General features: G+C 44.6%; 1 protein-coding gene across 6 annotated transcripts in view; it reads right to left on the reverse strand.

The window, feature by feature from the left end:
• CRACD (capping protein inhibiting regulator of actin dynamics) overlaps window positions 1-18,533 on the reverse strand; it is a 983,102-nt gene that overhangs the window by 82,183 nt on the left and 882,386 nt on the right. For all 6 annotated transcript variants that reach the window (XM_069631614.1, XM_069631616.1, XM_069631613.1 and 3 more), the window contains one exon: window positions 923-1,102. In XM_069631614.1, coding sequence (XP_069487715.1) covers window positions 923-1,102 — 180 coding nt within the window. The remainder of the gene's footprint in view (window positions 1-922; window positions 1,103-18,533) is intronic.

An 18,533-nucleotide genomic window follows, 5' to 3' on the forward strand; every position in this document is an offset into this window, starting at 1 on the left:
CCAATTCTTTAATGCCCACTTTGGACCGAGTACACATCTTTGTTAAATTAATCAATCAGTGTGAACAGTTCAAACACCTGCAACATACGGGAAACAGTAATGTAATTGTAGCAGCAATGAAGTGTTAAAAATCATGACCTAAACATCTAATTTAAAACAGCATTAACTGTCACACCCAATGAAGCTGTGTCAACACAAAAATGGTTAATGTAACGGCAGGAAAACGTAAAAGCCTGGCCTGTAAACAAGTCGGTGCAAATTAAGTTTATTGCTGTATTTATTTATTTATTTGCATTCTTATTTATACTATAGATAATACATATTTATTATAATTAAGTAATGCAAGCAGCTCTGGCTCATGGTGTGCAGTTTTTAACCGATCGTACGTCCATATGCATATTTAAAAATTCCAAACTTATTTGCACCCTGCTTATGTTTTTCATTAGGTTTTGGTGGTGGATGAAAACATGCCTCCCTCTTAAACTGCAGTGATGAGAGGTGGAGGTTTTCATGAACCCCATGAGTGATAATGCTTGCATTTATCCAGCGATGATGCTTGAAGGGTCTCATGCCAGACATTGATCCGCACATGCTATCTAGGCTTACATTGGAACTGATCGAAGACCACAGGAGAACAGTGTTACTGGTGTGAGTCAAAGACATATAAAACAACTTCGGATGTACATGGTCTGTTTGTGTCACAGATGTGCTATCAGGGGAAGACAATTACTAGAAGGCATGTGTATGACAGGCCATATGTGGTAGCCCAGATGTGGAATAGACTACTTCCAGCACTTGGGATAGTGGCTATAGCTTGGTGTGCAAGACATGGCAATGCTGCCAGAATGGTTCCTCGTGCAGTCACACCCAGGGCTCAGCATGCAGCCTGGCTACTAGACCGCTAGTAGCAAATATCACATACCTTAGCCAGTTTGTGTTTCTTTGACTGCCTCTGATTTTTCGGCTTGACCGAAAGCTTGTGTTTAGCAGCACTGTTGTCTAACCGCGCCACTGCCCGAGGCACTGCATCGAGATTGATGGAGTGGATTGTGCTGGAACCAGTGATGGGTCTTTTTGAACGCGATGGCTTGACTGGAGTATCCTGTTGATTAAAAAAAAAAGAAAACAAGCAGGTGTCAAGATATGCATGAATATTCATATATAATGCATGACATTTTTTTCTACTCTCAAGGATGAAAAACCTAATTCCTAATAGCAAGGTTGGGTTGAACGTGATAAATTAGTTGTGCAGAGACTGAGGGCCTGATTCATGCAAGTCACTTTGGAACGTGCAACAAGTTCCATGATTGAGTCTCAAGTTATCCTTCATCCCCTTTCCTGCAGCCCATCCCTTTTCTTAGTCTGTCTGGGCAAGATGAATACCCTGACTTTTGTGGAGCTGCCAATGGCGATCAACTAGGGCAACTCACCACAGCTCTTCATGCCCTCTATGCTGATAAGCAAGGCCAGCCAGATATGGAGATCCCAAGGGCTGTGGATGGGAAGACTTGCCACTTTCTCCACAATTGCCCCTAATACCTCCCTCAGCCGCTTCTGCCTAGCGCATGCCAGTTAGATACCCCTGTTCCTGAAACGCTGTGGATAGATAGACCAGGGCCTTAGAAAATGGACAGGCTCTTTACATCGCGCGTTAGAAGGGCATGCGGCAGTGGTAGGGACAGAGACATGTCTAGTAAGGCCAAGTGCAGGGACTAGGCATAGACAAGACGGCAGGCAGGACAGAGATGGCAAGTAAGGTGGCCAGGAAAGGTCCAAGTAGTAAGGCGGCCAGGAAAGGTGCAGGTACGGTGGCTGGGGAAGCAGGAACGTGCTTGTTCTCGTAAGGGGCCATTGGACAAAAGGATGTTAAACTCTGGACAGGAAGCATAGGAAATGTATGAGCTTGTAGGGTGAATGTGGGACAGGAGGAAGGGGTGTGTGGTACATCTCACCCAACATGTTATACTTAGAAGGTGGTTTTGGGTCGAGAGCTCACAATGCTTATGACGATTGACTTATGCTCGCACAAATCGGGGCCTTCTTTTGTCTGAGACGGCCCTGTAAATGCTATGGAGGTGGGTGGAAATAGGAGAAGAGAAGCGAGTACTCAAGGGCCTGTATCAAAGGAGCACCATGTCAATTTCCATAGTTCTGCAGCAACTGTGGGAGCGGACCTAAATAATTACTGTAGGAAATGAGTACAGGAACAGAAGAGGGCGAGGGTAGACTGAAAGGAAAGGGGTCGCATCTGTGGGAACTAAGCAGAAGAGGTTAGGTGGTCCTTGAACAGGGCTCAAATGGTCCTGCACAGTGCACTATGGTTAGCAACCCTGCTTTGCCCTACCCAATGTATCTACGTAAAGTGTCTCGCCTACTGATGGAACACCTGATTTTCCTATCCTTTTTACCCCATTTCAATTCCTTGTCTTTGTTGATTTTTGTTTTAGACTGTGGCACCACTTCCATGCCCTGTAACAGTCCTCAGCAGAAATAGAGGCAAGGAAGCATCTGTCACTCATTCCTCCCACCTCTCAGAAAGCATTTGCAGGTTCTCAATATATATTAGCCCCTTCCCACTGGTTCACCCCCTCCTATCTGGCTTGCTACTTATGCCACCTATGTTCACTGATGCCGGGTCACCTTTTCGGTTCATCCTGTATCCCATCCATTGTACTTCTCAGCATTTGACTCCTTATCTCACTTAGACTATGACAGTTCTTCTGCTCACTGACTCCTGCCTTTGTTTTTCCTGTTGTGTCACTTCCTGCATCTTGCTCAGTGAGGCAGGGCAACCAGTCTGTCCTCTTAGCCCCTCCTTTGCACCTTCTGCAGTTTGCATATCTGCTTTTGTTTGTTGAAACACTCCCATGCTGCTCTCCCACTTGTTTCACCCTGCATAGTGGTCTCGCCTGTTGCTGCATATCTGATGTAACCTCCTTCATGGGGATGTGACTTTTCCCTCCTTACACCCTTCATAATATGCATGAGCGCTCCTGCTTCCTTACCCCCGGTGTTAATTGACTCATCTATTTGTCTTGCCTTATGCTGCATTGTTTTACTATGTGCTCACTGCTTTCTCCCTTTCCTATTCTACCCCTCATGTATGTCCTCTGCTCATTTTCTGTAAACCTCATCGTCCCTATTCACTGTCTTCTGTGTGCCTGCTATCTCCCATCTTTCTCCAAGCGAGGCTTTTACCAGTCTTCAGTCACTCATACCTGCTTGTCTTCACTGTATGTCTGCATGCCTAATGTAGAACCTCATTCATTGACGGAGGCTTTTACTAGTCTTCAGTCACTCATACTTGCTTGTCTTCACTGTTTGTCTGCATGCCTGATGTAGCCCCCCCCATTCTTTGGGGGAGGCTTTTCCAGTCTTCAGTCACTCATACTTGCTTGTCTTCACTGTTTGTCTGCATGCCTGTTGTAGCCCCTCATTCCTTGAGGGAGGCATTTCCAGTCTTCAGTCACTCATACCTGCTTGTCTTCACTGTTTGTCTGCATGCCTGATGTAACCCCTCATTCCTTGAGGGAGGCTTTTACCAGTCTTCAGTCACTCATACCTGCTTGTCTTCACTGTATGTCTGCATGCCTAATGTAGAACCTCATTCATTGACGGAGGCTTTTACTAGTCTTCAGTCACTCATACTTGCTTGTCTTCACTGTTTGTCTGCATGCCTGATGTAGCCCCCCCCCCCCATTCTTTGGGGGAGGCTTTTCCAGTCTTCAGTCACTCATACTTGCTTGTCTTCACTGTTTGTCTGCATGCCTGTTGTAGCCCCTCATTCCTTGAGGGAGGCATTTCCAGTCTTCAGTCACTCATACCTGCTTGTCTTCACTGTTTGTCTGCATGCCTGATGTAACCCTTCATTCCTTGAGGGAGGCTTTTACCAGTCTTCAGTCACTCATACCTGCTTGTCTTCACTGTATATCTGCATGCCTAATGTAGAACCTCATTCATTGACGGAGGCTTTTACTAGTCTTCAGTCACTCATACTTGCTTGTCTTCACTGTTTGTCTGCATGCCTGATGTAGCCCCCCCCCCGTTCTTTGGGGGAGGCTTTTCCAGTCTTCAGTCACTCAAACTTGCTTGTCTTCACTGTTTGTCTGCATGCCTGTTGTAGCTCCTCATTCCTTGAGGGAGGCATTTCCAGTCTTCAGTCACTCATACCTGCTTGTCTTCACTGTTTGCCGGCATGCCTGATGTAGCCCCTCATTCCTTGAGGGAGGCTTTTCCAGTCTTCAGTCACTCATAACTGCTTGTCTTCACTGTTTGTCTGCATGCCTGATGTAGCCCCCCCCATTCTTTGGGGGAGGCTTTTCCAGTCTTTAGTCACTCATAACTGCTTGTCTTCACTGTTTGTCTGCATGCCTGATGTAGCCCCTCATTCCTTAGGGAGCCTTTTCCAGTCTTCAGTCACTCATACCTGCTTCTCTTAACCGTTTGTCTGCATGCCTGATGTAGCCCCTCATTCATTAGGGAGGCTTTTCCAGTCTTCAGTCACTCATACCTGCTTGTCTTCACCGTTTGTCTGCATGCCTGATGTAGCCCCCCATTCCTTGAGGGAGGCTTTTCCAGTCTTCAGTTACTCATACATGATTGTTTTAATAGCATTTTTGGTTGCTAATACAATCTGCCTACTTGTCCCTGCACTTTTAATTTATGTACCTCTTTCCTCTTCCCCTCTTGAACTTTCTTTCCTCCCCCTCTCCACTCTCCCCTCTTTATTCTTGCTCAGCACTTGCACATCCCAAATCATCACACGACCTAGTCAGAATGTTTGGTGTGTCTTCCTCCCCTCTATCTCTCCTTCACCTCCCCCTCCCCTGCTCTCTTGCTTTAGCACTTGCACGTTCCGAATGTTTCAAGACCTTTTCAGAACGTTTATGTTTTTAGTTTGTACCATGTTCCTCTTCCCTATCCCCCATTGTCTTGATGTTCCAAGAAACATAATCCTTGCTATATGGTGCGCATTATAAATGACCAATAAATACATACATAAATAGAAAATAACCTTCTAACACCACATCCCAAATAAACTTTGGTTATTTCATTTAAAACCAGTGCTTTGAGTGGAATAAGAAATAAAGACGGGGTTCTAGCGTGCTGTGATGCACATTCTTGGGGGTGGGGTCTTAATAAGGGTTTGGCGCACCCTCAAATCCCTAAGCATTTAAAAGAGGTGGGGCCTATGTAATTAAGAGTGACCTAATTTCTACTTCAAAATAAATATATGCAATATAATGAATGTGCTTAAAAATACTGACCAAAATAAATATATTCATATATAAAATAGAACTTCAAATCAAAATAGGTCTCTGCACAGCGCAATCCCATGGATTCTTTGAAATAAATCTGCGATTCTTGTTTGTTTGTTTGTTTTAATATTTGTAGTGCGTGCCAGACCCAAAGGTATCAGGGTGCAATAGGCATCAAGACAGTTGTTCAGCTTAGGTTACATTGCTGTGCAGGTACAGACATTTTATACAATAGGTTGTAAAAGGTGATTATGTACAGTAGAAGACTAGATCAAGCTAAATGTTCAATAACACAAGATATACAGTATACAATATATGCAGTATGTACAAATGCGGCAAGAGTTACATGATATGAGTAGCAGGGAGGTCAGAGGTCATTTTCTTTGAACCAGTGGATGAGGTTGGACCTAAAGCAAAGGTATGGCAGATCTTCCCTCAAAGGCAGTGGGAGGGAGTTCCAATATTGGGCAGCTTTAACCGGGAAGCTGCTTCCACCAGTCAGTGCGTTTAAATATAGGCACTGCTAGGAGGTTGGCATTAGCAGTTCTTGTGCGGGCGGTTAGAACATTGTCTTGTAAATCTGGCTATGAGATATTGTGGGGCGGCATTGTGGAGACATTTGTGGGTCAAGGAGACTGTTTTGAGAAGAATTTTATCTTTCATGGAAAGCCAGTTATTAGATCTTCTAATATCGGAAATGTGGGCTTTCTTAGGAATGATTAGGGCTGCTCTCAGAGCATTGTTTTCTAAATCTGGATCTTATTGGTGATGTATTTGTTGCACCTTAAATATAAGGCATTACAAAAGTCCAGTTTAGACAAAACAAGGGCTCTTGCTAAAGTGATACAATTTTGGAGGAGAGGAAGGGCTTGGCTGCTCTAATTAGCTTACAGGTATAAGCAGTTGATGAGGCCATAGAGTTGTCTTGCTTTTTAAAGGTTAGCGTAGAGTCTAGGTAGAATCCAAGTGTTTTGACTTCCTTGGCTACAGTAATGTTGTTGTCATCTATTATGAAGTTGGAATAGCTGTGGCCCAGTTTGTTAAGGTTCGCAGGGGTACCAAGAATGAGGAGTTCCGTTTTGTCATCATTCAGGCATAGACCGTGAGAGGCCATCCATGCCTGGATGATGAGGTACACTCTATTCACAAAGGCCAAATCATTGTTGTAATTGTCCGTCAATGGGATGAGGATCTGGGTATCATCGGCATAGTTGGTGTAGGTGATACCCAGGCCGTCTAGATCATCAGAAAAGGGCTTTGTGAAAATGTTGTACAAGGTAGGGGAAACACAAGAGCCCTGAGGCACACCACAGGTAATGGGTATGGGGTTGGCGGCTGATGTGGGTGAAAAGACATGCATTGTCCTGTTGTCAAGGAAGGATTGGATCCAACCTATCGCTTCTTGTGAGAAGTGGGCGGCAGAATCCAGGTGGTTGCACAGGATTTTGTGGCCCACTAGGTCAAACGCTGCTGAGAGATCAAATAGGAGCAGTAATGCTGCCTTTCCACTGTCTCTCAGCATGTCGATTTGGGCCTTGAGGTCAATCAGCGTGGTTTCAGTCCCGTGTTGGGGTCTGAAGCCTGACTGGCGTACTCATAAAAGGTGGTTACGTTCCAAATATTGTTGGATTTGAAGGTAAGCTACCTTGTCTTGAATTTTGAACAGGAAAGGGACTGTGGTGATGGGACGGTAATTGGTGGGTATGGACGGGTTGAGTGTTTGTTTTTTAAGTAGTGGTAAAACCCAAGACTGTTTCAGGTTATTTGGTATAGTACCAGTAGAAAAGGAGGCGATAATGAGTTTGGAGATGAATGGGGAGAGATTGCGAACAGCGTCCTTTATAATTTGGGCTGGGCAAGGGTCGCCATGGCAATTTGAAGGTTTGAGGGAGAGGATGATTTTTTCAACCTCTAAGATGGATACTCTATTGAAGTTGAAGCAGGGTGGGTGTTGCTTGAGGAATAGCGGGATACAGGGGTGGTGGCGGAGAAAGTTTGTCGTGCTTAGGGGCAAGGTGGAGAGTTTGTTTTTTGTGATCAAACAATGCTTGGAGGGTTACTATCTTATTAGATAGGGCATTCAGAATGCTGGTACACCATATTTTGTCCTTCAGAGGAGTGTCAGGGGCTTGGATAGGCGTTTCAATCTCTTTAGGATTTTTAACAATTCTTTTGTACTTGAATTAGCTTGAGTAATACGCAAGTTGAAGGAAGATTGTTTGGCAAGGATAATTTCTTTTTTGTAAAGAGTGGCTAGTTTACTAAGGTTGTTTTTGTTAGTAGCAGAAGGATCTTGTCTCCAAATTTGTTCACTTTTACGTTTTTCTAGACTAATTGCTTTCAAATGGGGAGAGAACCAGATATTCACATGTTTTTTAGGTTTACTCTTTCTAAGTTTCAGTGGTGCTATGATGTCTAAGTAGGAGATCATTATTTTATTGTACTCCTCTACCAGAGTGAATGGATCGGCGGGCCCGGTAATTCCCCATTCACCAGAGCCATTCCCCATTCGAGCCCCCATAGGGCTCAATGGGAATGGGGAAGGTGCAAATAACGGTACTGCAATTTGCGGTATCGTTATTTGCTCCCTGGTCCCTTTGCAGCTCCCGCAAAGGGACCTCGTAGTAGGGCACAAATGGATTACCGCACCGGTGTCATTACCGGTGCCCGGCATCCCTTTGCGCCCAGGTTTTAATGACCCCCAGTGGGAGTAGGATAGTTCTAAAATGAGCTGTCTCAAGCAGTATGGCAACACAATGGCTAGTGCAAATAGGCAAGAGAAAGTTTGTCGTGCTTAGGGGCAAGATGGAGAGTTTCTTTTTTGTGATCAAACAATGCTTGGAGGGTTACTATCTTATTAGATAGGGCATTCTGAATGCTGGTACGCCATATTTTGTCCTTCAGAGAAGTGTCAGGGGCTTGGATAGGCGTTTCAATCTCTTTAGGATTTTGAACAATTCTTTCGTACTTGAATTAGCTTGAGTAATACACAAGTTGAAGGAAGATTGTTTGGCAAGGATAATTTCTTTTTTGTAAAGAGTGGCTAGTTTACTAAGGTTGTTTTTGTTAGTAGCAGAAGGATCTTGTCTCCAAATTTGTTCACTTTTACGTTTTTCTAGACTAATTGCTTTCAAATGGGGAGAGAACCAGATATTCACATGTTTTTTAGGTTTACTCTTTCTAAGTTTCAGTGGTGCTATGATGTCTAAGTAGGAGATCATTATTTTATTGTACTTCTCTACCAGAGTGAAGGGATCGGTGGGACCGGTAATTCCCCATTCACCAGAGCCATTCCCCATTCCCATTCGAGCCCCCATAGGGCTCAATGGGAATGGGGAAGGTGCAAATAATGGTACCGCAATTTGCGGTATCGTTATTTGCTCCCTGGTCCCTTTGCAGCTCCCACAAAGGGACCTCGTAGTAGGGCACAAATGGATTACCGGCACTGGTGTCATTACCGGTGCCCGGCATCCCTTTGCGCCCAGGTTGTAATGACCCCCAGTGGGAGTAGGATAGTTCTAAAATGAGCTGTCTCAAGCAGTATGGCAACACAATGGCTAGTGCAAATAGGCAAGAGAAAGTTTGTCGTGCTTAGGGGCAAGATGGAGAGTTTCTTTTTTGTGATCAAACAATGCTTGGAGGGTTACTATCTTATTAGATAGGGCATTCTGAATGCTGGTACGCCATATTTTGTCCTTCAGAGAAGTGTCAGGGGCTTGGATAGGCGTTTCAATCTCTTTAGGATTTTGAACAATTCTTTCGTACTTGAATTAGCTTGAGTAATACACAAGTTGAAGGAAGATTGTTTGGCAAGGATAATTTCTTTTTTGTAAAGAGTGGCTAGTTTACTAAGGTTGTTTTTGTTAGTAGCAGAAGGATCTTGTCTCCAAATTTGTTCACTTTAACGTTTTTCTAGACTAATTGCTTTCAAATGGGGAGAGAACCAGATATTCACATGTTTTTTAGGTTTACTCTTTCTAAGTTTCAGTGGTGCTATGATGTCTAAGTAGGAGATCATTATTTTATTGTACTTCTCTACCAGAGTGAAGGGATCGGTGGGACCGGTAATTCCCCATTCACCAGAGCCATTCCCCATTCCCATTCGAGCCCCCATAGGGCTCAATGGGAATGGGGAAGGTGCAAATAATGGTACCGCAATTTGCGGTATCGTTATTTGCTCCCTGGTCCCTTTGCAGCTCCCACAAAGGGACCTCGTAGTAGGGCACAAATGGATTACCGGCACTGGTGTCATTACCGGTGCCCGGCATCCCTTTGCCCCCAGGTTGTAATGACCCCCAGTGGGAGTAGGATAGTTCTAAAATGAGCTGTCTCAAGCAGTATGGCAACACAATGGCTAGTGCAAATAGGCAAGAGAAAGTTTGTCGTGCTTAGGGGCAAGGTGGAGAGTTTCTTTTTTGTGATCAAACAATGCTTGGAGGGTTACTGTCTTATTAGATAGGGCATTCTGAATGCTGGTACGCCATATTTTGTCCTTCAGAGAAGTGTCAGGGGCTTGGATAGGCGTTTCAATCTCTTTAGGATTTTGAACAATTCTTTCGTACTTGAATTAGCTTGGGTAATACACAAGTTGAAGGACGATTGTTTGGCAAGGATAATTTCTTTTTTGTAAAGAGTGGCTAGTTTACTAAGGTTGTTTTTGTTAGTAGCAGAAGGATCTTGTCTCCAAATTTGTTCACTTTTACGTTTTTCTAGACTAATTGCTTTCAAATGGGGAGAGAACCAGTTATTCACATGTTCTTTAGGTTTACTCTTTCTAAGTTTCAGTGGTGCTATGATGTCTAAGTAGGAGATCATTATTTTATTGTACTCCTCTACCAGAGTGAAGGGATCTGTATGGTGGAGAAGCAAGTTCAGGGTGGGAAGGATCAGGGGAGTAAGTTTCTTGGCTGTTATATTTATTTTGTTTCTAGTGGGAATGGCAGGAGCTATGCTGTTATCTGGAGGTAAGGGAGGCATAACCTCTAAGGTGAAGGATATCAGATGGTGATCGGACCAAGGCTGGGGTGTTATAGAAGTGATGGAAGTCTGGCAATTGTGCTCTGCTATCCAATCGAGGGTCCTTCCTTTAATGTGGGTCACATGGGTCACTTTTTGGGTAAACCCCAATTCAGTGAGGGAATTGTTAATTTGCGTGGCATTTTTGTCTAAAGGGTCGTTAAACCCTAGGTTAAGATGGCCTAAGAGTAAACCTAGTGAGGAATTTTTGAGGTTGTCAGATAAGATATTGGTTAAGTCTTCTTCGAAGGATCTAAGGGGCTGGGGGTCTGTATATGAGGTGGATGGTCAGGGTTTGGGAGTCGGTGATGGATACCTTGGCTGTGAGTGGTTCGCAGGAGTCGGATTTTTGTGATGTGGTGAGTCCCAAAGCTATGCTAGTTTTATCAATTATGGCTAGGCCTCCACCACGGGATTTAGTTCGATCTATTCTGATGAGTGTGTAGTCCTCGGGAATAGCTAGCGTGATCGCCGGGCCTGCTGCTGAGTGACGCCATGATTCGGTAATAACGAGGAAGTCCATTTTTTCTACCTGGAGTAGGTCGGCTATTTCAGTGGCATGGGCCAATATAGAGCGGCCATTTATTAAGGCACCTCTAATGCTAGTCTGGGTAGTTTCCGTAGGTAGTGCCTTGGTGTTGTGGACATACTTCGGAGGGGTGTTAATTTTCTGAGTGAGCTGACTGTTAAACAAATATAAGGGCTGGGTGTTGGTGGCTTTGTGGGAGAAGTTTTTAGTATTGGGCTGTGAGCCCCTCATGGTTCTGGTAGTACTAGTTGTGAGAGGGCGGGAGGTTTTGGCTGAAGGTTCGAATATTTTGGAGAGCCTGGCACGGAGTTTGAGGTTTCTCTGATGGAGACTACATGGTATGGAGTTCAGATTGAGCTGACTGGGAGGGTTGTTATGAATGGTCGCAAGTTGAGGGGTTGTCGCTGCTAAAGGAGAAGTGGGTGTCATGTTAGGATTTAGCGTACAGATTAAGTTTAGGATGGTCTTCAGCAGGACAGTATAGATAGTTGGCAGATATATAGTTGACACCGTCTAGGCTATCGGCAGATGAAGGGGTGACTGAGTGGTGGCTAAGCAAAGGTACAAAGATGGAATAGTAGTGGTTGAAACATGAAAGGCAGAGTCGTAGGCTGGTTTAGATACAAAGAGGGTAGGCTGGATCGAAATGGGCTAACTCAAGCAATATGGCATCAAACTGGCTAGTGCAAATAGGCAAAATCAGACACGGGCCCTCATTCCGAGTTTGGAGGCAGCCATGGCGCTAATAGCGCCATGGCTGCCTCCAAAATCAGTCCGACTCCGGTCTGGTTAATGGAGTAATTACAGGTCCAGTCTAAGGTCGGCGGGACCGGTAATTCCCCATTCACCAGAGCCATTCCCCATTCCCATTTGAGCCCCCATAGGGCTCAATGGGAATGGGGAAGGTGCAAATAACGGTACCGCAATTTGCGGTATCGTTATTTGCTCCCTGGTCCCTTTGCAGCTCCCGCAAAGGGACCTCGTAGTAGGGCAAAAATGGATTACTGGCACTGGTGTCATTACCGGTGCCCGGTATCCCTTTGCGCCCAGGTTGTAATGACCCCCAGTGGGAGTAGGCTAGTTCTAAAATTAGCTGTCTCAAGCAGTATGGCAACACAATGGCTAGCGCAAATAGGAGGAACAGTACAGATAGCTTGTGGGCATCAGAGTGGGCTAATTAGGCTAGGATACCTTGGCAAGGATAATGGTAGCATTGCATTAACATTAGCATTACATTAACGTTGACATGCAGTGATAATGTAAGGCGGTGGCACAGATTGTATACTAGCTGTGTAGTATAGGATAGTCAAGTTAGACAATGCAAGTGCAATCAGCGTCTGGAATGAGAATGAGAATGGTGATGGCTCAGCTGCGCACAAGGCCTGTGTGCATGTAGCTACTCACATGTGGCCCTGCAGGATCTGGACAGAGTTTCAAGGCTTTTGCAGACACACGGTCACAGACAGGCGAGGGGCCTTTTTCTCCGGGCCTGCAGTGTAAATCTCAGCAATGTTATTCAGAATCTGGGCTAACAGGCGCAAACAGGGCCTTAACCCCTCCAGGCCTTTGCCACAGCGGGTCGGCTTCCTTCCGCCTGCTGGCGGAAATTATGTGATTAAGAGGATAATGTTGCCCAGCAAAAAACAACAACCTCAGGCATTTGGCAATGTGAGGCGGCCATCTTGGGGGCAGGCAGACATGGGGGAAAAGGAAATGTGATCCCCTTTTTGCCCAACTTCAGGGCAAGGCGATGAAATGCAGCAGAAGCATTCAGCACGGATGTGCTCACCTTTTCGTATTGGAGTGCTTAGGATGCAATTGATTAGCCGCGAGCTGCTCCTTCTGCGCGGGATCTCGTCAGTGGTGGGAATCAACTCTGGATCTGGAGCGGAGGAGAGCTCTTGCCCTCTCCTCGTTCCCAAAGGTAGTGAGGAAGGGTCTGGCACAGACAGGGCCTTTGCCTTATGTACTAATCAGCATTGTAATGATATTAATGTGTTGTAACAATAAAACCTGTTTGAAAACATCATTTTAAATATGTTTAACTGATGTAGTAATTATAAAGATGACTAATAGTGACCTTCACTAGGGAAGAGCAGTATTGTCACTCAAGGAAGATATCTGGTTGTGAAAGTTGAGAGCCTTGCAGAGCCCTGGTCAAGGGTAGTATTTGGAGACTGCTGGGGCTGAGCCCTGGCTAGCCCGGGCCCACCTAAAGTGCTGTTTAAAAACCATTACAAAGTTTACTGCTTGGGGAGAAGGGAGGGAGCAAGGTATTCGAGAGCCAGGCCCAGATAGCCGCATAATCTTAACTGGTTTAAGGTGCTGGATCAACATCCATTATAAGCAGCCCTTCAAATTCGCAAAGCTACCCCGGTTCCTGTGTGGATTGGAACCTAAAGCCCCAAGTGTGAGGGGCCTGAGGTGGTGTTTGCCTGAATGACTGAAGTCCCTACTGGGGTAGCAAGTCAGCAGAGTGGGCAGGAGGTCTAGACGGCGGCATTACATGCAGGAAACTGGCACTGCAGCAGTGCTGGTGCCTCAGCTTAAACTCAGGCAAGCCCTTTATGGAGTGGGTGTACAACGTACTAGTAAGTGACTGTAGATCACTTACCGAAGACCGAGATCGGTGACAGCCTATGTCATGAGTAAAGGTAATGGAGAAGGCAAAACAGAAAAACAACTTGGTTGACGAATTGGAAAATGAGCCTCGCCAAAGACACTGCTTTTAGGAATTTGAAACAAGTTTTCCCGGCCATTTATCATTATTGAATTATAGGTGGCAAACAGGCAGCAGAGGAGATAATGGCAATAAAAAAAGGGACAGCCGGAAACTACATAGCGGCCATGTCTAAGTCATGCAACTTGCTAGAATGGAAGTTTTTACATACACTGGAACGCTGCTCTGCCTGTAAATTATATTTTTATCTTCAGAAATCTCGGAAACAGAAATATGTTATCTGAAGTAAAATAGGTTTGAGTCCAGTAACAGCACAGCTAAAAGAAAATGTGTTGTTAGAAAAGGAGCCCCCAATTGGTCTTTGTGGGCACCCTCTGCTAAATTACAGGAACTGTCTTGAAAATACTGTGAAGTCATAAACTGTGAAAGAGCTATGAAGAAGCCAAGACAGCACCAGCGACCCTCACCCGCAATAAGAAAAACATCACCACAGATAAAATGCTTCCTCTTATCCTTCCTATTCTTAACAATACTCTTCACTCTGCGGACCCTACAGTCCTAGTTGACACTTATAATCAGGCTATCCTGAAAGCATTAAACATCATTGCCCCAGTAAAAATGTATAAAGCCAAACCATGCTCCCATCTCAACTCCTGGTACACACCACAGTTGAGAGAACTACGCAAAACCAAAAGAAATGCAGAAGCACGTTGGAAAAACTGCCAAACACCTAGTAAAAAAACTTCATTGACTACAGCTTCTTCTAACTACAAAGAAGCTATCATTTAAGCGGAAAAAACAACTACAATGAACGTATCACTCTCGCTGAATCAAATACAAAAGAACTGTTCAAGATCCTTAAAGAACTTGAATCTCCCATTGCCCCTATCGATAACTGTATCACAGATGCCGCGTGGTGCACGAACATTCAGAAGGCACCACTAGATAAAATATCGATGCTCCAAACCAAAATCAACCAAAAAAAACTACTCCTGCCGACCAACCTCGATCTTAAGACATCCACCACCAATAAGACCAGCCCTGAACCACCTATCAAACCATTTTGCTTCTCTCCACTAGACACCTGGGAAGTGGTAAACATCATTAGAAAACTAAAACCGTCCAATTGCCAAGGTGACTCCTGCCCCGCCCCTATCATTAAAGCGGCCGCGCATGACCTTGTCCCTTTCATCACCAACCTTATCAATGCCTCTTTCAAATCAGGTACGATACCTGACAATCTAAAAGATGCTTGGGTCATCCCACTACTCAAAAAGCCCTCACTTGACCCTGGTAACCCTTCCAATTACAGACGAATTATGAGAGTGCCTTTTCTTTTAAAAATACTTGACCGACCCGCCTATTTACAAATTCAAGCATATCTAGAAACCAACAACCTCCTGCGCCTTAGGCAATCTGGCTTCCGCCCTAGACATGGCACAGAAACGACATTGATTGATCTTGTAACACAAATGCATGAGATAAAAGACAAGGGCAAACTAGCACTCTTACTACTACTTGACCTATCAGCGGCTTTCGACCTTGTAAACCACCAAATATTGTGCCAACACCTAAAATCAGCCGCACACTTTTCAGACTCTGCCACCTCCTGGATTAGGTCTTTCCTTGCTAACAGAACTATGAGAGTCTTCTCAACCTCAGCCTCGGCTGAACCGTCTCCTGTACTCTGTGGGGTCCCTCAAGGATCATGCGTATCCCCTACGCTTTATAATGTCTTTACTAAGCCACTATTCGATATTCTGGATTACATGGGTGTCTCGTACACTAACTATGCCGACGACACCCAGATATCAATCCCAATCTCAGGAAATCACTTCGAAGACTCCAAAGTCCTTAACGGAATTTACTCAGTAATCCAAACCTGGATGGCATACCACGGACTTTGCTTAAATTATGAGAAAACTGAGATACTAATACTTGGCTCCCGCACTAGACTGTACAAACTAGACCCCTCATTCAAATCCTTCACTATTGACAGTAACACCATTACGGCCTCTAATAATACTAAAACTCTTGGTATTTACCTTGATGACACTCTTTCCTTCAACAGACAAACTAACGCTGTAGTTGCAGCATCTGCCTACACTTGCAAGCCTATCACTGCTTGTAGGCCTTTCCTGACCACACCTAATTGCATTAGCTTCGCCAGAACGCTAGTCATGTCCAAAATCAATTACTGTAACTCACTTTTCTTAGGGACTAGCCTTAGAAACATGAACAAACTACAAGTGGCGCAGAACAACGCTATCAGGGCTGCCCTTAACATCCCTAAGAAGTCACACATCTCCGACACAAGACGCAATCTCAAGTGGCTTTCTGTCAAACATAGAATCACCCTCAAAACTCTAGCCTTAACACACAAAGCTAGAGCCAACCTTGCCCCAGTTTACCTCTCCAACAAACTCCTGCCTCACACTTCCTCAAGGCCACTAAGATCAGCCCAAGCCAACATCATGTCCATTCCTAGATTTAAGCTGCAGAGTTCAGGGGGTTCTAGCTTTCCTGTCCAGACGGCAAAGCTCTGGAACACGCTCCCGACGCCCATTAGATCTGAACCCTCCTTCCACCTTTTCAAAAGAAAATCCAAACTTTGGTTGCACAACCTTGACTGCCAGTCGCCTCTTGGCTCTCACTAGCATGGTCGCAGCCGCGTTTATGCCTCCTGTACTTGTTTGCATTCAATAATGTGTCCTGCATACTTTGCTGTAACCTACTATACTGTTTAACTGTATTATCCTTTGTAACTGTATTGATTTAAGAGCTGTAATAGCTGTAAGATATGCGCCCAGTTGCCCCAGGGCTGGGAGCGCTTTACAAATAAATAAATACAAATACAAGAAATGCAGGTGATATTTAACGATATATTTTACTCTTTTGTCATTCTTGCCCGAGGATTCCATGTAGAGGCAGTAAAGTGTTCCTATGATGGCCTCTGGGAAAAGTGAAAAACAAAGAAAAGCTATTGGAATAGCTCAACCAGCAAACAATGCACTTCGAAGCATGCATCCAGAGGGTTCTCCCCATCTCAAGAAAGCCTCATGTCAGTTCTTGGGTGCATTGACGAAACATTGACATGACTAGAGAGCAGACTAGATCATCTAAGTGAGAAAGTGGCCCAGCTAGAAACCAGAGCAGCGACCGTGGAACAGGAAACCCCAGAGATAAAGAAGCAGAATATCCAGACAGTCCAACAGTAGATGCGAAAGGAATTAGAGGCAGTGATACAATGAAATAAGGCCATGGATAGCAGGATAGAACATCTTGGAAATACCATGCACACTTGGCAAGTTAGACTGCTTGGCCTCCCCTTAGGTGTGGAAGGTAATGACCCGGTAATGACGCGGTAGCCTTTGCCTCCTCTTGGCCCTCAGAAATATTAGGCTTAGACATGGAGGGCAACCCAATATTAATTGACAAGCGCTACAGAATTAAACAACGTGAGAATGATAAAACAGGGGACTCAGAAGGGGGGCCATCACTGATTGTCAAACTATCCAATGCCAGGGATAAAGAAAGAATTCCAAAGGCGACTAAAGAGAAAGTGAACCTTGAGTATCATTGGAAGAGTATTCGCCTATTCCCGTACACCAATGCCAGACATAAGAATTCCAAAGGTGACTAAAGAGAAAGTGAGTCTGGAGTATCAACAGAAGAGTATTCTCCTATTCCCGTAAACCAGTGCCAGAGATAAAGAAAGAATTCCAAAGACGACTAAAGAGAAAGTGAGTCTGAAGTATCAACAGAAGAGTATTCTCCTATTCCCGTACACTAATGACAGAGATAAAGAAAGAATTTCAAAGGCAACTACAGAGAAAGTGAGTCTGGAGTATCATCAGAAGAGTATACTCCTATTGCCGTACACCAATGCCAGAGATGAAGAATTCCAAAGGCGACTAAGGAGAAAGTGAGTCTGGAGTATCATCAGAAGAGTATTCTCCTATTGCTGTACACCAATGCCAGAGATGAAGAAAGAATTCTAAAGGCGACTAAGGAGAAAGTGAGTCTGGAGTATCATCAGAAGAGTATTCCCCTATTCCTGTACACCATTGCCAAAGATAAAGAAAGAATTCTAATGGCGACTAAAGAGAAAGTGAGTCTGGAGTATCAACAGAAGGGTATTCTCCTATTGCTGTACACCAATGCCAGAGATGAAGAAAGAATTCCAAAGGCGACTAAGGAGAAAGTGAGTCTGGATTATCATCAGAAGAGTATTCTCCTATTCCTGTACACCATTGCCAAAGATAAAGAAAGAATTTGAATGGCGACTAAAGAGAAAGTGAGTCTGGAGTATCAACAGAAGGGTATTCTCCTATTGCTGTACACCAATGCCAGAGATGAAGAAATAATTCCAAAGGTGACTAAAGAGAAAGTGAGTCTGGAGCATCATCAGAAGAGTATTCTCCTATTCCCGTACCTGGCAGCTGACACGGAATACACAAGGAGACTTTTAAATACCTGGAAAAAGAGATTTCTCGTCCGAGGAGCAAATGCAGGCATCACACGTCCTGCAAAACTCAGGATCATATGGAAGGGGAAGGAATTCATTTTTTGGGATGCAGAGAAGGTTGAAGAGCTTCTGAATACTTTACCAGAATTGTCTGTGAAATAAGGTTCAGGCAGAAATCGGAAGTAGTCTGGATAAGTGGCTTCAAAGAGAATAAGTGATGTGTTGACTACATGTCTTTGTGGTTTTTTTGTGGTGGATACGCTCCAGTTATCGCCTTACTCAGACCTTGTTCAGCAAGGTAAAATGTTCTAGCTAGATAAAGGGGCCGGGTGGAAAGCCAACCTACAGGGAAACAGGCAACCTTTTTTCCCTCATACCTGTCCTAGCAGAGTTTTAAGAAGAAAGGGTGGTGTTCCCTGAAGCTTAAACGTCGCTTCTCCCCCTCATAGCTGCAAGCAGGACATCCAGGACAAGCTTGGACTGGCTTATAGGGCAATACACGAACCAAAAACACAAAATGCGAGTTGGGCCAGTTTTTTTGGGTCAAAGTTGGCCAGTTTGATAAGTTACTTCCCTATGCGG

The sequence above is a fragment of the Ambystoma mexicanum genome, chromosome 6q, assembly GCF_040938575.1.
Source record: "Ambystoma mexicanum isolate Mex_15411 chromosome 6q, UKY_AmexF1_1, whole genome shotgun sequence".
NCBI classification, from domain to species: domain Eukaryota; kingdom Metazoa; phylum Chordata; class Amphibia; order Caudata; family Ambystomatidae; genus Ambystoma; species Ambystoma mexicanum.